Here is a 21,897-nt window from a genome sequence, read left to right as displayed (position 1 = left end):
AGTAACACAAAAATTATTTTTTCCTCTTAATTTTGAAACTAGTAATACATTGTGTTTAAGATTTCTCTGCAGCCTTACCCTGCCCCTCAGACTTAACTTCAGTATGAATATACAGTCAGTGTGCTCTGCTTTAAAATGGCTAGAAATAATTTGTTTCTCTATGTATGCAGACATACAGTCACATTTGTTTCAAACGATTTATGTGAGATAGCCCTTCCCTGAAGACTCTGTGAAACTCGGCTATAAAACTCTGGCCTACTGTTTTTTTTGTTTTGATAATTTTTTAATTTTCTGTGAAAAGAATATGCTGGTTTCAGATTTGCTCCTTTTGGATATTACTTAGTGATATTGTTTTCGGAATGTATATAAAAATGTAATTTTGCTTTCTTTTATCAAAGCATATCTTGTTGGGTCGTTTTTAAATTTTGGATCATCAGTGTTCATCTTTTAAAAAGAAGATTGTAATACATAATAGACATGATGATGTATTGTTTTCTATGAAGTGATTCTTAAATTTAGAGCATCGGGTTTGTTTATTTATTGTGTATGTCGGGTCAAAGTAATAGAAATTGGAAATGTGTTTTAGTTGACCATTTATGCTAGTACTTAAAATAGATGCCATTATGCCATTAGTGCTGAAAGATACCAACTTTAATAATATTAAATATTAAAAGGGATTTACCCAGATATAAGTGGATGTACTTTGGAAAATGTATTTATTCTTTCAGCATTTTGGCGAGTGCACTCGTTAGGAGTCACGTCTTTCAGGTGAAGGGCCCTCAGAGCCGTCCCTAACACTGCGTTTGAGCAGAAAGCATCCATCCATCATGCAAGAAGCATGTGACTGAGTTTTTAAAATTCAGCTTTTTAATTTAATATTCGCACACACTTTTGTTGAGCACATTGTAATTACTATGGTCAGTAGTTTTCAAACCATATTAATAAAGCTAAGAAGCTACATATTTTAGGAGTGAAATGTCCAGAGAGTGCCAGATTATGTAGACACATATCGGCACTAACTAGGAAGCTAACGTCCCTGCCCATTTTGCAGGTCAGTTTTTCTGTGGAAATAAACGCTGTGATGTGAAGGAAGGCTTAAAGAGCTGGGAAGTTAATTTTGGTTACACGGAGCAGGGCGAGAAGAGGAATGCCCTTGTGAAATTAAGTAAGTTGACGTTAGGGGGATCCGATTGAGCGCTCTGAAGTTTAACTTCTCATTTCCTATGAAAAATATGTGTCCAAGCTTCCTAAAGTCTCAAGAATGCTTTAGTTTAAAACATCTATATTCTTAGCTTCACGGTGATGTTTAGGTGAAGCAATTCCTATACAAAGTATAAGGTCGTAGTTGGTAAAAGTCTCTTCAAATTAGTATGCAGGGGTCAACAAGGGGCGTGCCCATCAAACTAATGGATTGCTTAGCCGTATTGCTGTGATGTGGGTCACAAGTAAATGCACTCTTTCCAGACTGTGCAGACAGGGACATTTTAGGAGGGCCTAATTGTTTATATAGTCTTAAAAGCTCAGGGATGTGCCCTAGAATGCAGCGGTTTCCTTTATGCATATTATAGAATCTGTCAGTTCTTGGTGTTTGTTGTTGTTGGTTTTCTTTTTCCCTTTCTCCTTTAACTAGTCTTGACTTCACTGTCTGCCCTCCCTGCTCACCATCTGAGTGACGGCCCACCTTGGGTCATAAGTAGTAAATGTACCTTCAGGTTAGGTATATTTCAAGAATCCCCACGCCTGCAAATCAGCCTCTCCAATGCAAGGTTAAAGATAGGGGCAAAGAAAGGTGACAATTGGGGAACTGTTCGAAAGCGCTTTTCCTGTGAGCCCTCCGAGAGGACTTGAGAGGAAATGCTGTGGCCACGTTGTTGCTGATGGATGTCTTGTCTCTGAAGCGAAGCCCACGTTAATGCTGTCTCTGGAACACCATTTGTTTTTATTTTAGCATCAGATGTCAGGACACTTTCCTCACGCTTTCTAATATTGCTATTGTATATGTAAATGCATTTTCAGATAGAGCAGACTACTGTCTTTGAAATCGTGTTATTTGCTTTCTCTCGTAAAGGAAAATGAAAAATGTTAAAGAGTGGCGCTGCACTAAGCAATTCAGCAGGATCTTTTTTTTTTTTTTTTTTAGGGTTATGCCAAGACTGTTCCTTTAAATTAAATTTTCACCACAGGTAATATTTTCTCTTAAAATGTCATTTTGAATGTCTAGTAGCCTTGGAAATAGCAAGCCTCTGTCACTGAGGGTCTAAATGTGGCCGTAGGTGGCTGATGGGTGAATTATTTGGTGGTGGAGAGCCCCAGGCATTTCCGTGTGACTGTGTCAGCCAGGGAACTGGGAGTTCACCGCCCCCTGCTGTTTCAGACAAGCTCTTTAAAATGTGAAGGCCTAGGCAGGGTGGCAAGCGGATCTGAGAAGTCTTAATTTGCAGCCAGTATTTGGTCAGAGGAGATCCTTAGAAACTATCGCTTCATAATGTAGTTCTTCTGTCTCATTTAAAGTGATTGAACGGGCTGTGCCGTTCTGTAAAGAATGATCCCCTTGTGTCGAGGTCCACTTGGCGCCGTCAGGGTTTTTGTTTCTGACATTCATTCCAAACATGAGAAACAAGCGCTTAGTGAATGAGTCTGCCACACTGAGTGGGTCGGGGGATCATGGTGGCAGCTTGCAGAATTGGATGATGAGTTCATGGATTTTGAAATCATACAGCCTTGAGTATTACTCTCAGCTACTCCACTTCCTGGATTTTTTAGGTAAACTGCTTAATTTGGGTTGATTGCGTTTTATCATCTGTGAGGATTAAATGAAAGTGGATAGAGTGTACTTACACTGCACTTGGTACAAGGTAACTAAAACTCATGGTTTTTCCCACATTAATACATGGACAAAGTGTGACCTAAAGTAATAAAGAGAGTCTGTGGCTTTGTAAAGTACGTATAGAAGCATATTAATTTTATAGTCAGCTCTATTGTAAATGTGCTCTGCCTAACCATTTAGCTTGTACATTTTAAATAACTTACCATTTTTCACTTTTAAAATTGGGATATTTTAGATTACATGAATAACCTGATCCTCTTGTTTCTTCTCTTCGTTAATGACACTGAAAGAAACGAGAGACATTTGGGAATCTTGATTTTTTTTTTTTAGCTTTATTTCAAAATTGGAATGATTCTTATGGAAGAGACAAAAAATAGTATTGTAGCATCTGTCACTAAAGGCCTTAATTTAGAATATCTGATAAACAAGTTTTTGGAAAGTAATTTTCTTCTCTCATTTCTTGTGCTCTTTCTCAGTTTTATTTTTAGCTTTTTCCTATTTTTTTAGATCAGTTAAAAGGATTTGTCCATGATGATACTGACAACTTTATAAACTCATAGATAGGATAAAGCTATCACAGGAAGAGAATAAATGTTCTCGAGTATATACATGAGTTTACAAAAAGCCTCTTCCATCCTCATTCCTTAAATATTGACTGTATTCTTTTGCTCTTAAGAAAAGGGTTTTCCATTCACTGTGCTTTAGAGCTGTTGCAGTACTTGCTTCGTGTTCTGATAAGAATTATGCAGCTGGAAATGAAATGTGTTTTTGTAATTTTCTTTGAAATTTCTTTTGTGAAGTTTTAGTTATAATGATCTATCTAACTGTCAGACTAGTGCATGGTGTTTTTGAACTGAGAGAAAGTTTGTTATATAAGGGGGCTTCAAAAGTGCATGGAAGAATGGAATTAAAATATCATGGAATTTTTCTACAACATGAAAAGGACATGTGTAGAACTTTGATTTGCATTTATTTAGGTTTTACAGAACTGCTTTGTCTCAGAACGGTCAGGCTTTATTATCCTTTAGAATTGTCTTTTTTTTTTTTTAGCCAAGATAAAGTACTGAGAGTCAAATGAAGGTCAAACATGATAGTGGGACAGGAGGAAAGTAAAAAGAAACAGGAAAGAATGAGGAGGCAAAAGATATTTATAGAGTTATAAATATAGGCATGCGTAGATGTTAATATATTAATAGGGGTATAGATATATGTACATATATTTAAATGTTAAGTATTAAGGCAGCAGACAAGTACTGACTGGGTCTCTACTCAAGTACTCCCTCAACACAAGGAAATGTTCGAATAACCTGGCATTCTGTGGTGTTCACGTTCCTGACACAATCGCTAAAGTCAAAATGGGTGCATAAGCAACTGTGGTGAAAAAGGTGATGGTGCCCAGCTATTAAAAGACAGCATCTGGGGTCTGAAAGGCTTGAAGTTAATTAAGTGGCCCTCTAGCAGGGAAGCAACACAGCCCACATGGAAGAAGCACACCAGCCTGTGTTATCATAAGGTGTTGGGATCAGGTATCAGGCATCAGAAGACCCAAAGCAAATAACCATATCGATGCGAATGATAAGGGTCAGACTGGAGACCCAAAGCCCATCTGTAGACAATTGGACATCCCCTCACAGAAAGGTCACAGAAAGGAAAGAGTCAGCCAGGATGCAGCAATGCGCCAACGGGACACACAACATTTCTCTACTTCTTTAATGCTTCCTCCTCCCCACTATCATGACCCCAGTTCTACTTTAAAAATCTGGCTAGACCGGAGCATGTACGCGGTACAGATAATAGCTCTCGACATACGGAATCCAGGACAGATAAACCCCTCAGGAACAATAATAAGAGTAGCGATACCAGGAAGGTGGGTGGAAGGGGGAGAAACAGGGAACCAACTACAATTATCAATGTATAAACCCCCCTCCCCAGGAGGACAAATAACGAAACGTGGGCAAAAGGAGACAGTGGACAGTGTAAGATATGAAAATAATAACTTAGAATTTATCAGGGTCCATGAGGGTGGGAGAGTGGAGGTTGGGGGAAAGGGTACCAATAACCAAGGGCTCAAGGAGAAAGAAAATGTTTTGAAAATGATGATGGCAACATATGTACAAGCGTGTTTGACACAATTGATATATGTATTGTTACAAGAGCTGTAAGAGCCCCTAATAAAATTATTAATTAATTAAATGAATGAGTGATGAAACAACTGAAAAAAAGTAATATTAACTGACCTAAAATATTTCTAGACGCCCTTAAGAGCATCTTACTATATAAATTACATTGTAAGATGGGTACTTTCACTGATTTTATTATTTTATTCACTCGGTTTTATTTTTTTGTACAGATCAGTTGAAAAGTTAAATTTTATTTTATATTGCTTCCATAAAGGAAAAAGGAAGTTAAATTAAAGACCAGAAATAGTAAAACCAAAAAAGGTGGTGAAGAGTCATCCCATAAAAAATCTAGATTATCTTGTGAAGAAGAAACTTGCCCCCGAAAGTGTAAAGGTAAGTGGGAATTAAGATACACTATCCACTCATACTTATGGACCTTACGTGATTTGAATGTGTCTGTTATCTAAAATGTAATTGGTGAATGTATGTAAAACTCTGTGCTGCGGTCGTTGAAAGATTATAGTTGGAAAGCTCGATGTGGATTTGCATGGCACAAAGGGGGCTACAAGGCGTCCCTGCGAGGCTCAGATAGCTTCCTGCTCAACTCCGAGAGTCTAGACAAGGTGGTAGTTGAAACCCAGAGAAGCTGGAACCCAGCGAGACTTTGGGAGACTGCATCACCGCCACGAAAGCGTTATTGCGCAGTTCTGTTCGGCTTGATAGTCAAGAACAGCACCCACAGGAGCTTTCAGAATAGGCTAGCCCTGATTCATCTTTGGCAGGTAGTATAATATAAACAGGATTCTAATTTCTGGCTTTGCCATGTACAGACGTGTGACCTTGTGCACGTCAGTGAGCTTCTTGAGTTTTATTTCCCTCACATCTATAAGGCGCTCTCTACTTCCCAGTCACATTCTGAAGAATCAGAGAAAAATGTGAACACTGTGAAACAGTACATTGTCTATAAAATTATAATACTGTCATTTTAGTTATAATGATAGTATGACTTTCAGACTAATTTATGAACTTCTTGAAATGAGATTGATATGCTAGGGGGCCTAAAATATATGTGGAAAATGAAATTTAAAAATAGTGAATTTCCCCACAAACTTTCCTGAAGCCCCCTGGTATGTCTGTGTCCCCAGAACCTAGCATGATGTTGTGCGCATACTTAGTAAATAGTTGATTCAAATCCATCAGTCAATTACATATTTTTGTCTCAGCAGTCTTTTTTTTAGCTAAGTAGCAATATCTTCATGTGTAAAAAATAATAACAGTTTCTACCTTAGAATGGTTCAAAAGTTGAGATAAGAGCTTACATGTAAGTGCATTTTGCATAGTACCGGGCACATATTGACTGTGCTGAATGAAGGTTATTTCTAGCGGATTTTTTGGCCCCATAATAAAGTAGATCCAAATTGCCTGAGATATATTAGAAGTAAACAATAAATCATCGGACTTAAGTAAGTAGAGAATGCAAGCTAGAATTAGAGTTAGGCCAATGTAAGTATAGTACATGGACAAGAGAGGGCTCCCTTGCTCCAGCTATGAAAATAAGTAACTATGTTGTATTCGTACATGCATGTTTCCACCTTTTGTATACCACCATAAACTTGGGTTTATGTAGTTCATATTAAAATATCCCAGGATAGAGGAGCTTTTATCTTTGTAAAATTGTGAGGGTAGGATAGTGCTTTCTATTGTTTATTGAGAAAGGTTTTTGAAGCAGAGTGCCTTGTTTCTACTACAGCCATTTCCCAACTCTAAAATACATTTTAATTAATGTGGAAATTCATTTGATTTAAAAATTTTTGTTTATCCTTCTGTGCTAGTAGGCTATTTACTATGTTATATCTCATTATTATGAATCGGTAAATTGATAAAAGATTAGCAGACTTTTAGGAAAACCTTGTGGAACTCTGACATTATTTCTGGGATTATCTGGAACTAGATTGATATTGATAGGATTTCCTCTTGCCATTCCACCTTAAATTGGCCTAAATTTAAAGAGTAGTTAATAAGGCATAGGATCTCAGCAACATTTGAACTGTACACTTGGTTCTAGCTCTCTGACCTTTCCCCAGGCTCTTTGGAATGTAATCTATCCTCAGTCCGACCTTGAGGTGGGAGAGTTCCCCAGGGCTCACTCTTACAACTTCTCTTCCGTTTACCATCATTAGACTCGTATACATTTAACAGATAGATGGAAAAACAAATGGTTAAATGTCTTGATAGAAAAATGAGAACAAATCAGAAATCATGAAATCACATGACTTTGAGGACCATTTTACTTTGGGATGTATGGGCAGAACAAGGTACTTACTCACGTGGATTGTCTTGGCATAGAGTTCAAAATCTTACCTCTTTCACCACCACCCTTCCCCAAAGGCCACCTCATCTTTGAGGTGTCAGCTAAGATCAGTTTCTCAGGAACGCCTTCCCGGACAGCTTTTGCCCTGCTCCAGACAAGGCTAAGTCTTTGAGTACACATCTCTGTAGCACCTTGTACCTTTTCTTTTACAAACACATATCACACCCGGAATCATTTGTTTTCTGTGAGGGAAGGGCTTGTGTGACTTGTGTAATTCTCTTATCTCCAGTCCTACTTGAGGGCTTGCTCCACCGAGTCAGCTTTCCGTTCGTATTCCGTAAATTAGTTGATCAGTGAACTCTCAGCCGCAGCTTCACTGTAGAAAGGAAACGTGGTGACCCACGCTGGAGTCCTGATTGAAAGGACGCACTGTAATTCTCCCAGAGTAAGCTGGGCCCTCATCTTTACCTACTGACCTTTGGATATTTGCAAACAGTTGCCTGTTTCCCATAAAAGAGGGTGACAGAGACACATTCCTTCTGTTGCCACCTGAAGCTTACCTATTTTATTATTTGTTCTCTGATGACCAGCGATAACTCAGAGTAAAAAAAACCAGAAACTATTTGCTGAGATCCAGGTCTTGACGATCATTGAGGTTTTTACACTCTAGTTCTACCGGCATAAGACTTTTTTTTACCAAGTTCATTTCGATGCATGGTAATCGTCTGTGTCAGAGTTAAACTCTGCACCATTAGATTCTCAATGGCTGATTTTTTTTGAAGTGTATCACCTGGACTTTTTTCCCAGACACAGCTGGGTAGGCTCAAATTTCCAGCTTTTTGGTTAGCAACCTAGCAACTGAGTGTGCAGCATATCACACCATAAAGAAGCAGGCCTTAAAGCAGCAGTTCATGTGACAGCTTTGGCTTACAAGACTACCTATTCAAGAAGGTTGGGGGATTGTGACTCCCCCATCTGTGTTCTGTCCTAAAGATCATTCTCTATTTTTTTACCTAGATTCTATAATTCATTGCAGTGGCCACACAGAATTCACAATGTTCAATGGTTAGAGGGTTTAGTAAGGAAGTTAACAGGTTACAAAACAGGTGAGAAATCCAGGATATAGATGTTCAGTCAGCACAGTTAGGAAGTTCCTTCAGGGCTGCTAATAAATGCCACTCCAGGCTATGAGCTTCAGCCTGATAGCATTCAGCAAAAACTCCATAAATTAAGTACCCAGAGGCTCCCCACTCCAGTAAGCCTCAGCCTGAAGGCACTTATTCCACTGCCATGCGTCAGCAAGCTTAGCTTCCCCAATTAGTGCCCGATTGTCAGCCTCCGGCCCCAAAGCACTCTGCTTAATTTGCTTGATGGGTTGGGAAGGCCACCACTCTGTCTTATGTATGCCCTGCCTCCTGATTCTCCTGCTGCTCCTCGGCCACTCCTCAGATGTCACCGCTGTCTTCTGGATCCAGGAGATTCGCTGCGTAGGAATCTCGGTGTTTAGAGGATGTGCTCCACTGCTGGCCCTTGCTGGCCGTAAGATCTCCTCCTCAGAGGGTGAATTTTGTGTACAACAGTATGGTAATCACAATGTAGCCTGTTGACAACTGCTCGTAGGTGAAGCCTATCCTATCAGTGTTGCCCCTCAACTCCTTTCCCAGACCCATTGCAGGAATAAAAGGTTTTCTGGGAGTTACAGAGACGTTGGCTAGAAGAGGCACATGAAATAATTTACTATCCTTGCAGGCTGTTAACTGTTTTCTTTTGCTTTTGAGGACGTAGTACAGGAGACTCTGTCTAGTTATAGGGTTTTGTTGTTTTTAATTACATGAGTAGGTCTTCAGTACTTTTTCTCTCACTGATAACCCCTGCAGTTCTAAGAATTTTCATTTTAGAACATAATTTTGTGAATGGTACTCATTTGCTAAGAACTAATTCTCATCCGTCTAATATGATCTTGGAGTGTTATGAAAACTTATTTGCAGACCACTTTCAGATGTTGAATATCTCTATTAAAAAAAAATCCAGACTCACTACCGTCCAGTCAGTTCCGACACATAGTGACCGTATACAACACAGACAGTAGAACCGCTCCTTTGGGTTTCTGAGATGATAAATCTTTACAGGGGCAGACAGCTTCATCTCTCACGGAGTGACTGGTGGGTTTCAATGTCTATCCTTTCGGTTAGCAACCCAGCACATAACCCCTAAACCAGTAGGGCTCCTTCAATATCTCTACAGATAAAAGAAAATATTGGTTATACCATGGTAGTTTAAAAAAAATATTGCTCTGGGGGTTCTAATTCCTACATGAGTGGTTTTATTCCAAACAAAACATGTTGGAACATGTCTCTGCAATCAGTGGGTGACTTCAGACAAGTTCTCTCAACAATACATTTATCTGAGCCTTAAAAACAAGATCCAGTCAGAACAGGGCATCTGCTGGGCCAGTTAAATTCAAGGCAGAAGTTAGCTCAGAAGGGATGGCGACTAATTTTCAGGATTCCAAATGGGTAATCTGGAAGGACACAGGACAATCATGGGGCTTACTAGGAAGAAGTTTTACTGAAAAAACAAAGCCCACTGCCACGAAGTCCATTCTGACTCATAGTAACCTCACAGAACTGCCCTTGTGCGTTTCCAAGACTGGCACTCTATGGGAGTAGAAAGCTTTATCTTTATCCCCCAGAGCAGCTGGTGGTTTCCAGCCCAAGGTTAGAGAAAGATGTTTCATTTAAATGGCTAGGAAAGTTATTCCAAGGCATTATCTTTCATCTCGACAATGTACTCTCTCATTCTCTGGAGTCTGCAAGAGCTGTCCTACAGGAATTTGACTGGGAGACCCCACCTACTCCCTGTGCAGATCTTTTTGTTTCCCAAACGCAACAAAAGAAAAGCACTATCTGAGTCCTTAGGGGATACCAGAAGTGCCAAGTTGATGTGCAGGCAACCCAGGAGCACAGAACTCTTCAGTGAAGACTTAGGGATGGAAGCACCACCTTCAGAAGTGTATAGACCTAGATGGAAGATAGTCAAGAAACAGTAGCTCCCCATTTGGATATTGCTGCTGGATAAAGGATCCTGTGGTTTTGTAACAGTACTTTTGACCTACTCTCAAATTGCCCCTCACCTGTGAGGTTCTCTTTGCAGCATGAGAAATTTTATAGGTGCTTACAGTTTTTAAAGCCATGTACCAGGTATTATTCCCTGGTGGCATGGTGGTTATGTGTTGGGCTACAGTCTGAAAGATCAGCAGTTTGAGACCACCAGCCCCTTCACACGAGAAAGGGCTTTTCTACTCCAGTAAAGAATTCCAAAGAACACTTTGTTCTATTAAACTGGCATTCCATGATGCTCACCTTCCCGACACAATTGCTGAAAACAAAGTGGGTGCCTAAGCAAATGTGGTGAAGAAAGCTGATGGTGCCCGGCTATCAAAAGATATAGTGTCTGGGGTCTTAAACGCTTGAAGATAAACAAGTGGCCATCTAGCTGAGAAGCAACAAAACCCACATGGAAGAAGCACACCAGCTTGTGTAATCACGAGGTGTCGATGGGATCAGGTATCAAAGCACAAAAATTTATATCATTGTGAATGAGGGGGAGTATGGAATGGAAACCCAAAGACTATCCCCTGGCAACTGGGCATCCCCTTTCAGAAGGGTTTCAGGGAGGAGATGAGCCAGTCAGGGTGCAGTGTAAATGATGAAACATAAAATCTTCCTCTAGTTCTTTAATGCTTCATCTCCCCCGATCCCCTCTGCCCCCCCCCATCATGATCCCAATTCTAACTTACAAATCGGGCTAGACTGGAGGATGTACACTGGTACAGATAGGAACTGGAAACAGAGATTCCAAGATAGATTAACCCCTTAGGACCAATAATGAGGGTAGCGATACCAGGAGGGTAAGTGTAAGGTGGGGGCAGAAAGGGGAAACTGATCACAAGGATCTACATTTAACGCCCTCCCGGGGCCGGACAACAGAAAAGTGGGTGAAGGGAGACGTCAGACAGTGCAAGACATGACAAAATAATAAGACATGACCAAGATAATTTACAAATTATCAACGGTTGGTGAAGGGGGGGGGGTGGGAAATGAGCTGATACCAAGGACTCAAGTAGAAAGAAAACGTTATGAGAATGATGATGGCAATAAATGTGCAAATGTGCTTGACACAATGGATGGATGTATGGATTGTAATAAGAGTTGTATGAGCCCCCAATAAAATGATTTTTAAAAACTCCAATCATGGAAACTCACAGGGACAGTTCTTCCTGTCCCATCAGGTCCCTGGGAGTCACAATGGACTCAATGGCAGTGAGTTTGGTTTTGGGGTTTACTAAGTATTCCAGGCCATATGAGAGAATGTATTCAGATATGGTTAAAAGAATTTAACACTTTAATTGGAGGGGACATTAAGTCTTAGAAACATGATGGATCAAAAAACTATAAGCTAATAAAAATGATGGAAGACTACAGCCACAATTGTTGCATGCCAGCAAGATGATTTTTTTTTTTTAGTCAATTCTGACTCAGAGTGACCCGATAGGACAGAGTAGAACTTACCCTGTGGGTTTCCAAGACTATTTATTTAATAAATCATTTAACTGGGGGCTCTTAGAACTCATAACAATCCTTACATCCATTGTATCAAGCACATTTATACATATGTTGCCATCATCATTTCCAAAACATTTTCTTTTCTACTTGAACCCTTGGTATCAGCTCCTCTTTTTCCCCTCCCTCCCCCATGACACTCCCACTCTGGTGAACTCTTGGTCATTTATGCATTATGTTTAGTTTCATAAAGAAACATGGGTGAAGGTGATTCTTAATGCAATGCTGCTGTTCCCTTTTAGGACATTCATCCTCCAAGAAGTCAGACGAGTCTATAAATAGTAAGTATTTACTTAATAAGACATGTAAACTTAAGAGTTATTTGTAATTTGGATTGCTCTGCTGTACATTAATCACATTGTTTTTCTATAAGGTGAAAAGAATCATGGAAGGCCAAAAGTATATGATTGTTTCCCTAATTATGACCACTTTAAAGTTTCTGATTTTAAGCATAAGCCAATCAAACTCACTGCCATCAAGTTAGTGCTGACTCAAAGCAGCACTAACTTTTTACTCCCATAAAGCGTTCCAGTCTTGGAAACCCTGTGGGTTTCCAAGACTGGAACGCTTTATGGGAGTAAAAAGTCCAGTCTTTTCCCCTTGGAGCTGCTGGTGGTTTCAAACTGCTGACCACGCAGATCCCAGTCCGAAGCGTGACTACTATACCACCAGGGCTCCCACATCTTGAGCACAGAGCCAAATACATACATATATTTTTCTGTAAATATAATGGAAAGTTTTTGTTTTATATTATGGAATGTTACGTGTGAGGTTAAGATGGAAAAGGAAATCGCTTCTCAGCCGTTTGGCTAAGATCAAGATGGAAAAGGAAATTGGGGAGGGGATTAAGATTTAGGGAATGTTGCTTATATTGCACCTGGCTAGATGAAAAGGTAGTCCGTATAAGCCTGACCCGTTCACTTTTAATTATGATCATCAGAGACTTTGGCTTGTTCTTTAGCAGGCCCAGTTGGAGAGAGATGGGTTCAGTTTTAGGCACATTCAAAACTTGAAGATCAAGTGAACAGCCATGTGAGGAATTGGTTGTGTTATAGGAAGACTGTTGGGAGGGCTGTGGGTGTTTAGGTTGGAAATAGTGAAGAAATGGGAGGGGGGAGGAAGGGTTTATGAAATTTAGATATTTGCAAGATTGCTACATACATGTATTTGGGGGCTCTGGTTGGCAGAACAGGTCTATGGATAAAGAGGTGTTTTTTGCCTTAATTTAAAAAGAGTTTGAAAAGAGGAGTGAGTTTCTCAGGAAGTAGTGAACTATTCATTCATTGGATAAGAGTTGGATTAAATGACCTCCCAGTTCCCCTTCCATCTCAAGAATGTCAGTGACTTAATTTCTGATTCACGCTTGCCAATAATTTCTGTGGATGTCTGACTTGATGCATGAATATCCTTTTTACTGCCCCTTCTTCCAGCAGTGAGTCCTCAACTCCTCTCCTGCCCCTGGCAGGTTCGAGCAATGATCACAAGTGATTTGTAGTGACTGCCACTTTCCTTCAGGGCAGCAAGATTTTATAGGTTCCTAAAGCCGTCTCTTAAAGGTTATTTAGTCTAACCTCGTAGACTTTGTTTTCCACAGATAGTTGCCCACCTTTTCAGTGTGTGGTCAGAAAGGATGCTGTAATTATATTCTAAGTGCGTTTAGTAAACCTGGAGCGTCTGGTATCAGAAAACCGGTCTAGGCAAGCTTGCACATGGGAAGAACGCCTGGGAGGGAACAAGCCGCCAGCCACGTGCAGAGCTTTGAAATGAGCACCAGGGCCTTCTCATCCCTGCCGACTGTCAGGCCTTCCAGCTTGCTCTCCGACGCTGTTAACAGGGTGGTACTGCAGTAAAAACTTTGTTAGGTCTATTTAGTGTTTCCGTACTTCCTCTCCCCCTCCTCCCCTCTGTACTTTCTTTAGGTCAGTTTCAGTAATATGTGGGGACTTTAAAAATGTGGAAAAATGGAATTAAGAGACAAGAAACCCCCTCATAAGAATAAAATAAACCCATTGCTGTCAAATTAGTTCCAACTCTTAGCAACACCTAGAGGACAGGGTAGAGCAAGCTCCTAGGGGTGTCGAGTGCAGACCGTTCATCTTTCTCCCTGGGAGGGGCTGGTGCTCTTGATCTGGACCTTTGTCGTTTACTCTGTTGTCCTACCAGGGCTCGTTGTTGTGGGCGAAAGGGCGTTGCTTGTTCTACTCACATACTCAGTTCGAGTGCTGGCTGTTAACTGAGTGGGACTTTTGTTCATCATTACTGTCTAGATTATTAAAAGTGCAGTGTCACATAGCCCCACCACCACCATTTTTTTTTTCATTTTCATTAAAATTTGTGCCAGAATAGATACAGTTAAGACCAAAGTTCAGATACTCATGTTGACTCAAGGGTCAAAGTCCGACAGATGAAAGGCTGGAAGCACAGTGGCAAATCAATGACATTTTATTTTTGTGTTTTGTTTAACCTAAGTACATCCTGTTTTGTTAGACCACATTTCTTTTTAGCTTAATGGGCATTAGTGGAGAGCAATTAATTATTTACTAATGTAATTACTCTAAGGAAAATTATATTCTTGCCTCACAATGCATTTGTTAGTATATTATATGTAATTTTTGATTGACTAATATGGGACAATCCATGTGAAATATGTGGATTTTGTTGGGCTTTTGAAATGGAAGAACCTTTATTTTTAACTGTTTTAAAGGTAGTTTATGCTAATTGCTTAAAATATAGCAGTTTGGAAATGTTTAAGATAGAAAAAAAGTGTTTTTCTAGATAATATAATCCCTGTGAAGTACTTTTGGTTTCTTACACACTTAGAATACATATATAAATTTGTGTGTGTGTTCCAATTTATGTTAAAATGTGTATGTATGTGTGTGTTTATATGAGGGGCTCTTCAAAAAAGATATTTTTAAATGGAATGAAAAGATAACGGAATTTTCACATGAACCTTTAAAAATGTACACACATACATTTTAACATAATTTGGAATCTATGTGCACTTTCTGTAACTTGGTATAAAGCTGACATATCATTGCTGGCTTCCATGGCATTGCATATATGAACAGACTTCAAAATGTTCATGGAGAAATTCCAGGGACTTTTTGAAGACCCCGCATAAAGATATTCTAAGATTTTTTTAAACAGCTGTACAGAGTTTATTTAACCAGTCCCTAATCTGTAATGATTGAGGAATTAGGTTGTTCCTTGTTATTGCTTTCTGTGTTGAGTAAGCATCTTTCACATATATCCAAGGTACATACTTACTCGAAGTAAATAACTTCTTAAAAAGTAACATTGCTTAGCTTAGTCAAAAAGTCTGTAAATTTTAATTGGATGCATATTACTAGCTCCCCTCCCCCAAGAAACAGGCTTACAGAATTTGGCTCCCCAAATTGTGTGAGACTCTTCTTTATTGAAACAGGCTTCTTTAATGAATGTAATGTGCATCAATTACATATTAGTTTGGTTCGTTAGGACTTCATCCTAACGTAAATATATTTTTTACAAAAATCTGAACCTGTATGCTTTGTGTGTGACAGATAAGAGGAGTATGAAGTCAAAGACAATATTCCAGGAGGGAATTCTCTGGCATGAATCACTACTTTAACTCAGTGTAACTTGGAGAAGTCCCTTGTGAGGCTTTAAATTCATGACCTTTTTTTCCTGAGACTCTTTTGTCTTCTGAGCTGCTTTATTTTATTAGCTTTTAAAATGAATTTATAGCATCTTAAAGAGTGAATTACATTTTCAGAGAACTATAAAAGTTGAAGCTAAACTGCCGTTGTTTTCGAAGTTAATTGTATTGGTGGGGAGTTAAAAAATGTTGAATATTGTACTCATGTTTTTTAAAAACAGGAAACTCTGATGAAGAAGGAAGTGCTTCAGATTCTGAACTTTGGAAGGGCCCACTCCCAGAGACTGATGAAAAATCACAGTAAGTCCTGATGCTAGTGGATAACGTGTACCCTGTAAATCTGTTTAGGCAGCCAAGACCACAGCAGCTCTTGATAACAGTTCATGAAAACTGGAGCCCGTTGAGTGTCTATTTAATGGTAGGGACCACCTGGCCTGGTAAGATTAGAGTTTATTCCAGGCCATTGTTTGTTAACTGTTAACAGCTGCTTCTTGCTGAGTAAGTCTGTCAACAGCTGGCTTTAACAGATGACCTTGTGGTCCTTGTCAGATTCCTTCAGAGAAAGGCTGTAATTGTTATGCTCCTTGAAGATTTGTGCATGGGTAGAAGGTTACTTGCCAACACCCACCTTCCCTACCAAATACAGAGAACTGGTTACTCTCTGCTCTGGAGCTGGAGGAGGACATGCTATCTAGGTCTGAGCTGGAATGTTACTCGTTCTTGTCATATACTAGGATGCTCATCACTTGAGATTTATTTTAAAAAGGTAAAGTATTAAGAAGGCACAGAGTTTACTGAATATTCAATTGAATAATATAAAGTACCTGGTATAATACTATTCCACAGGAAGTGTTCAATGAATTACAGTCCCATCCTGCTATTCCTTAGACATCTTGATTCCTAACAGTCCTGTTGAATCAGTCATAATTTATTAATTTCGCTTACTATAAAACAACTTGCAAACCAATATGGTCTTAGTGTAATAAAATTCAGATGTGTTGGAAAAAGGTCTTCACTAAGATTACTTTTTTTATGTCTCAGGTCAGCTTTTGTGGGACTTTAATCTTTTTGTCCAGCTAGAGAAGAATTAGTAAGTGTGCTGTCATACAGATCAGACTATAAAGTAGCTACTGATGTAAATGACAAAATTACTGTCCTAATGAAAAGGAGGCTCCTCAACTACATTATTTCCTCTTGAAGAACGTTTATCGCAAAAACAACATAATAGGCTTTAAAAGTAAACTTGTCTTTTGAGGCAATAAAGGTATATGAGTGAGTCCTAAGAAGGCTTTCATAATCTGAAACTCTGTGGCCTCATAAAGAATGGACAGTCATTAAGTACTAAACATCTAAATTATACAGAGAGCCACCCAATTTCATATGAGTTCTTACTATAATTTCTAAAGTCCTACTCTGCTGACGTAATAATGAAAAGAGCATAGGGAATAACCAAATTACAGATCATTTTTAGATCCATTTAATTTCATTCTATAATTAACTGTTTTTTCTCTATTGAGCATGGTTGTGGTGGCTTTCTGCATTCACAGTTGTTGGAAACCAAAAGATGGAGTCTCACTGTGAACATTTGACCTAAAAGAACATTTTCTAAAAAGCCTGCTAGGCTACACAACTTGACTGTCCAAGTCAAGCCCCTTGTCCCAGAAGAAAGAAAAGAAGTTGCATTCATCCCATCTGCGTCAGGGAAGGTGCCTTACAAGTCAGGCACCGGGGACCAGACACGAAGCAGCTCGTTCCAGAGCGAGCACAGACATGGACGCGCAGCTATGCCGTTGTCGTCCCGCCACTCTGGTTTCTGGCGTTAGCATGTGTTTATCCTTTAGGCGCTGTTGAGTCCATCTCAATCCACAGTGCAGAATAGACTCGCCCCGTTCGCTTTTCCAGGCTGGCATCTTCTGGGGATGGCTTACCAGGCTTGTCTGCCATGGAACCAGCGCATGGACTCAACTGCCTGCCTTTGGGTTAGCTACTGAGCGCGGAGGCTCTGCTCACCCAGGCTTTTTTTTTTTTTTTAATTTATTTTTATTTTAACAATTTATTGGGGCTGATACAATTCTTTTCACAGTTCATACATATACATACATCAATTGTATAAAGCACATCTGTACAGTCTTTGCCCTAATCATTTTTTTCTCCTCTTTTCTTCTTTTACATTTTATTAGGGACTCATACAACTCTTACCACAATCCATACATATGCATACATCAATTGTATAAAGCACATCCATACATTCCCTGACCCAATCATTCTCAAAGCATTTGCTCTCCACTTAAGCCCCTTGCATCAGGTCCTCTTTTTTTCCCCCCCCTCCCTCCCCATTCCCCCCTCCCTCATATGCCCTTGGTAATTTATACATCGTTATTTTGTCATATCTTGCCCTATCCGGAGTCTCCCTTCCCCCCTTCTCTGCTGTCCCTCTCCCAGGGAAGAGGTCACATGTGGACCCAGGCTTTTTGACATTCATTCAGTCCTGTGCTTTTCTTCGCTTAGTACGTTGTAGTCTAGTAACGTCTCTGTGGTGAGTGTGGGATGCATCTGCTCTTCTCAGAGTGACGGAGAACCCTAGCCTGCAGTTGGTCCTTTCTCACCAACCAGTGCCTTTCCTAAGAGACAGGCTTGTGTTTTCCTTTTAAAGTAAATTAGTTCCTTTTTCCTCTATTTCTTGCTCACGTTGTATTGTAAAATGAGAATGAACAAAGAAGGGATAATATCAAACAATATATTTTATTGTGGGTTTAATTCTCATTAACCTAGAAGCTATTATTTGATAGCTGAACCATGGAACTACATTGATATAGGAATCAACTAATACAATGGATTCAAACAAATATTTTGATTATTACTGTTAAACTCATATAATACGACACCTAGTACCTTCCCCCCTCCACCTAGTAACTTTTTAAAACTCATTGATTTTAATCATTATGTCTCGTTTTCTTTAATAGGGAAGAAGAATTTGATGAATATTTTCAAGATTTGTTTTTGTGAGACATGACCAAGAAGCCTATGTTCCTCAACCTGAAAGTCTACTTTGAAACTCTCTGAAAAGCTTTCTGTACAGCTGCAGGATGAGTGAATTGTCCTTGGAAATAGGTGCCCAGCTGCTCTCAGGATGTCAGATGCCTTGGAAGTTCACCATCCTGTGAGTGGTGGGCCATGCAGCACGGCCCATGACGTCGCCAAGTCACTTAAATCGTGACCTCATTTTCAAAGAGCAGTTTTCTTCAATAGGATATTACCAAACATTGATAAGAAATATCGGGCTTACCTTGAAATCTGGGGAGATATGTGGAAAGGAAACGGCTTTTGGCATTCTTTTCGCCTCTCACGTTTCTTGGTAACTTAATATCTTTTAATTGCATCTGAATCCCCCTCCCCCATTAAGAAAACCTATTCTCACAAGTAAAATATAAGAATTACTTGAGGGGAGAAACCCTTGGGAGCTGATAGATTTTAGACTAAACTACCTCAACCTGGGGAGTGGCTTTTTGGTAGAAAATGGTAGGAAATAAAGTGGCACAGTTTCCTATAGTTTCTGGCGAGTGACTTTTGAGGGAAAAGAATTACTGTCCTCCCACGTAAACCCACCAATCGCCTGTTTTTATTTTCAGAGCCCTTCCAGGCTCCAGGTTCTCTCCCTGTCTCTCACTGATCTTGGATTTCCTAGACATTTAAATGATGAGGTGAAAATGACAGAACGACCTTTCACCAAAAGAGTATTACCTATATGATGAATCAGTGGGAGTATCTCATAATAACAGAATTAACAATTTGGATAATTATCTTAAAGATATGCGTATGTGAAAAATGACGGAGGCAGGGCAAGGCATTGGGAGGTTTGCAAGAGTTAAAGGCAGCAGAGTGAGTACTGTCCTGTACACCGTGCTGCAGCCACGGCTGCTTGGGTGGACATGCAGACTGACTGAGCAGGTGTGGGAGTTTACCACGAACACACATAGATGTGACAGAGGACATTTGTATTTATCTTTGCTCTAAAAATAGCCATGAATGTGGTGGAGCAGACCGGAGGCAAAACTGCATACCGTATGTACTCGAGTATAAGCCAACCCGAATATCAGCCAAGGCACCTAATTTTTTAAAATCATGTTTTGGGGCTCATACAATTCTTATCACAGTCCATACATCTAGCCATTGTGTCTAGCACATTTGTACCTTTGTTGCCCTCATCATTCGCAAAAACATTTGCTTTCTACTTGAGAGGCACCTAATTTTACCACAAAAACTGCATTAAAAATGTGCTGAAAAACTCGGCTTATACATGAGTATCTACGGGACTGGTTTTTTTTTTTCACCCTTGAACAGACAACAGTTCATTTAAACTTCACAAAATGTTCCTAGACGCTCGCTGTTACCTCAGTCTCTTAAGGGAGGAAGCCCAAGCACAGAAGTCTATTAGTTAGCATGAACTAGCAGTACATAGCTGTGGTCCACAGATGACACAGATTTACACCTTACCCATTTGAAAGCCGAATGGATGTTCCTTTTTCAGGGAAGCGTTCTTCCCATGATAATACCATTCCGGTTCACTACTTTATTTGTTTATTGAAACGTTTTAATAGTTTTATTTGTACATATCATACAGTTCAGTAGTTTAGTCACATTAAGAAGAGTTGTGCAGTCATCACCGGTTTTAAAATATTTATTTCTTTCTTGTACTAATTGTTGTTAGCTCCTCATTTTTCCCCAGCCTCCCCTGCCATGCCCCGAGGTAGTTGTTAATCCAGTTCTTGTCTCAGCACAGACTTCTTAGACATAACCAAACTGCTTGAGGGAATGAGTCATTGCACCTGGGGGATCAGTATCATGATCTTTGGGGTCACTAAGGTGTATTAGCATAACATAATTCACAGAAACAATGTTCTACATCCTATTTGCCTGAGTAACGACTGAGTCTTAAAAACTCACAAGAGTGGCCATCTGAAATGGAACTGTTGTTGTCTTCCTGTCTGGAGAAAAGACGAGGGATCCAAATCAAAGGACACAGGAAAACAGTTAGCCAGTGGACTAAGGAACACACAATCATCAGTCTCCACAACTCTGGGCCAGAAGTATTGGATGGTGCCTGGCTGCTACTAACCAACTTCTCTGAAAGAGATTGCAGTGAAAAGTCCTGAGTAGAGTGGGAGAAAAGTGTAGAACAAAACTCAAGATCATAAAAGAGACCAGGCTGACTGATGATACAGACAGGCGGGCCTTTGAAACATGGCCTTAAGGCACCCTTCAGGTCTAGAGTTGAGCCCACTCCTGTGGGGAAAATACCCCTTAAAGATCAAGGGCACATTTTCCCAGTGACACTTGAGAGGGTTCAGAAAGAAGGAGACCAAGGACGCAGGCCAAGTGGAGAGGGATGGAACAATGAGGGAACGGTGGTACATGAGTTGAAATAAACTGATTACGAACTTTTGAATATAAAACTGTTGATCTGTAAACCTTTACCTTATTCACAATAAAACATTTAAAAAATTAACCTTATGCAAAGCGTGTATGGTAAGTCTCTTGTAGAAATTTCTGATCTGTACCATTTGTGGACAGAGGACAGAGACGCAGTTGGTCCAAACTTCCCCTTGAGTTAATGACTCCCACATTACCTACCCAAGTAAAAAGCATGTAGAAGATCCAGCGCTGAGAAGCAATCAAAGGTGAGACTGAAGAGGTATGTGAAAGATAGTTTCCCATCTAGTGTGTATATGTTTTCAGTTGCTTGTCTATAACTTGGTTTCATAGCCTGTTTTTAGAAGATGGAGTCTGAACAGTGATTTCATTGTAAATTTTTTAATGGATTTATATTTTCTCTTAACCCAATTAGTTTAAATTACTAGGATTATTGAGATTCCTATAAAATTTTTAAGCAGATTCAGTATCTCTCTTTAAACTTTCCCTTGAATACATTGGCAGTCCCACTTGTAAGCCCTTGGTTTCCCTGTTGCCACTTATGTCTAGCTGCCTTTTTTTCTTAGCCTTATCCTTAGTACCTCTCACTTCTGCTACTTAAAGGAATTTGTTATAATTAAATTTGACGTCAGACTCTGTAATTTACTATGTAGGAAATTAACACCACAGGGAGCAAATGTCCCAGTTGTATAAAAGAATAGATGTGTTCACAGAATGTGTCTCTCCAGCAAAGATTAATAAAAATACATTCACAGAATGTGTACACATAGTGTCTCTTAGACACAGCTGTGCCAATTTGGCTGTATTTACATCCAAATACGGAAACCTCTCCATAGACCAAAGGCAGTCGATAAATAGAACAAGGGAATACTATGTGGTGTAAAATCAGGAAAGGTGTATGTCTGCATTGTATCAGTTTATCAAAATTATTCAACCTGTATGCTGAG

At 39.7% G+C, this 21,897-nt stretch overlaps 1 protein-coding gene across 2 annotated transcripts in view; it reads left to right on the top strand.

The window, feature by feature from the left end:
- LOC142428747 (protein FRA10AC1) overlaps positions 1–21,240 on the top strand; it is a 34,437-nt gene extending 13,197 nt beyond the window's left edge. Inside the window, exons 9-14 of one of the 2 annotated variants that reach the window (XM_075533570.1) lie at positions 1,052–1,165; positions 2,141–2,183; positions 5,222–5,340; positions 12,123–12,161; positions 15,742–15,820; positions 18,484–21,237. In XM_075533570.1, the coding sequence (XP_075389685.1) occupies positions 1,052–1,165; positions 2,141–2,183; positions 5,222–5,340; positions 12,123–12,161; positions 15,742–15,820; positions 18,484–18,526 (437 nt within the window). In that variant the 3' untranslated portion in view covers positions 18,527–21,237. Of the gene's footprint in view, positions 1–1,051; positions 1,166–2,140; positions 2,184–5,221; positions 5,341–12,122; positions 12,162–15,741; positions 15,821–18,483 lie in introns of both variants that reach the window. The other variant, XM_075533571.1, reaches the window with a different exon arrangement.
- The last annotated feature ends 657 nt before the right edge of the window (positions 21,241–21,897 follow it).

Source organism: Tenrec ecaudatus, chromosome 16 (assembly GCF_050624435.1).
Source record: "Tenrec ecaudatus isolate mTenEca1 chromosome 16, mTenEca1.hap1, whole genome shotgun sequence".
NCBI classification, from domain to species: Eukaryota; Metazoa; Chordata; class Mammalia; order Afrosoricida; family Tenrecidae; genus Tenrec; species Tenrec ecaudatus.
The sequence above is the reverse complement of the archived record's forward strand: the minus strand, read 5'-3'. Positions and strand labels throughout refer to the sequence as shown.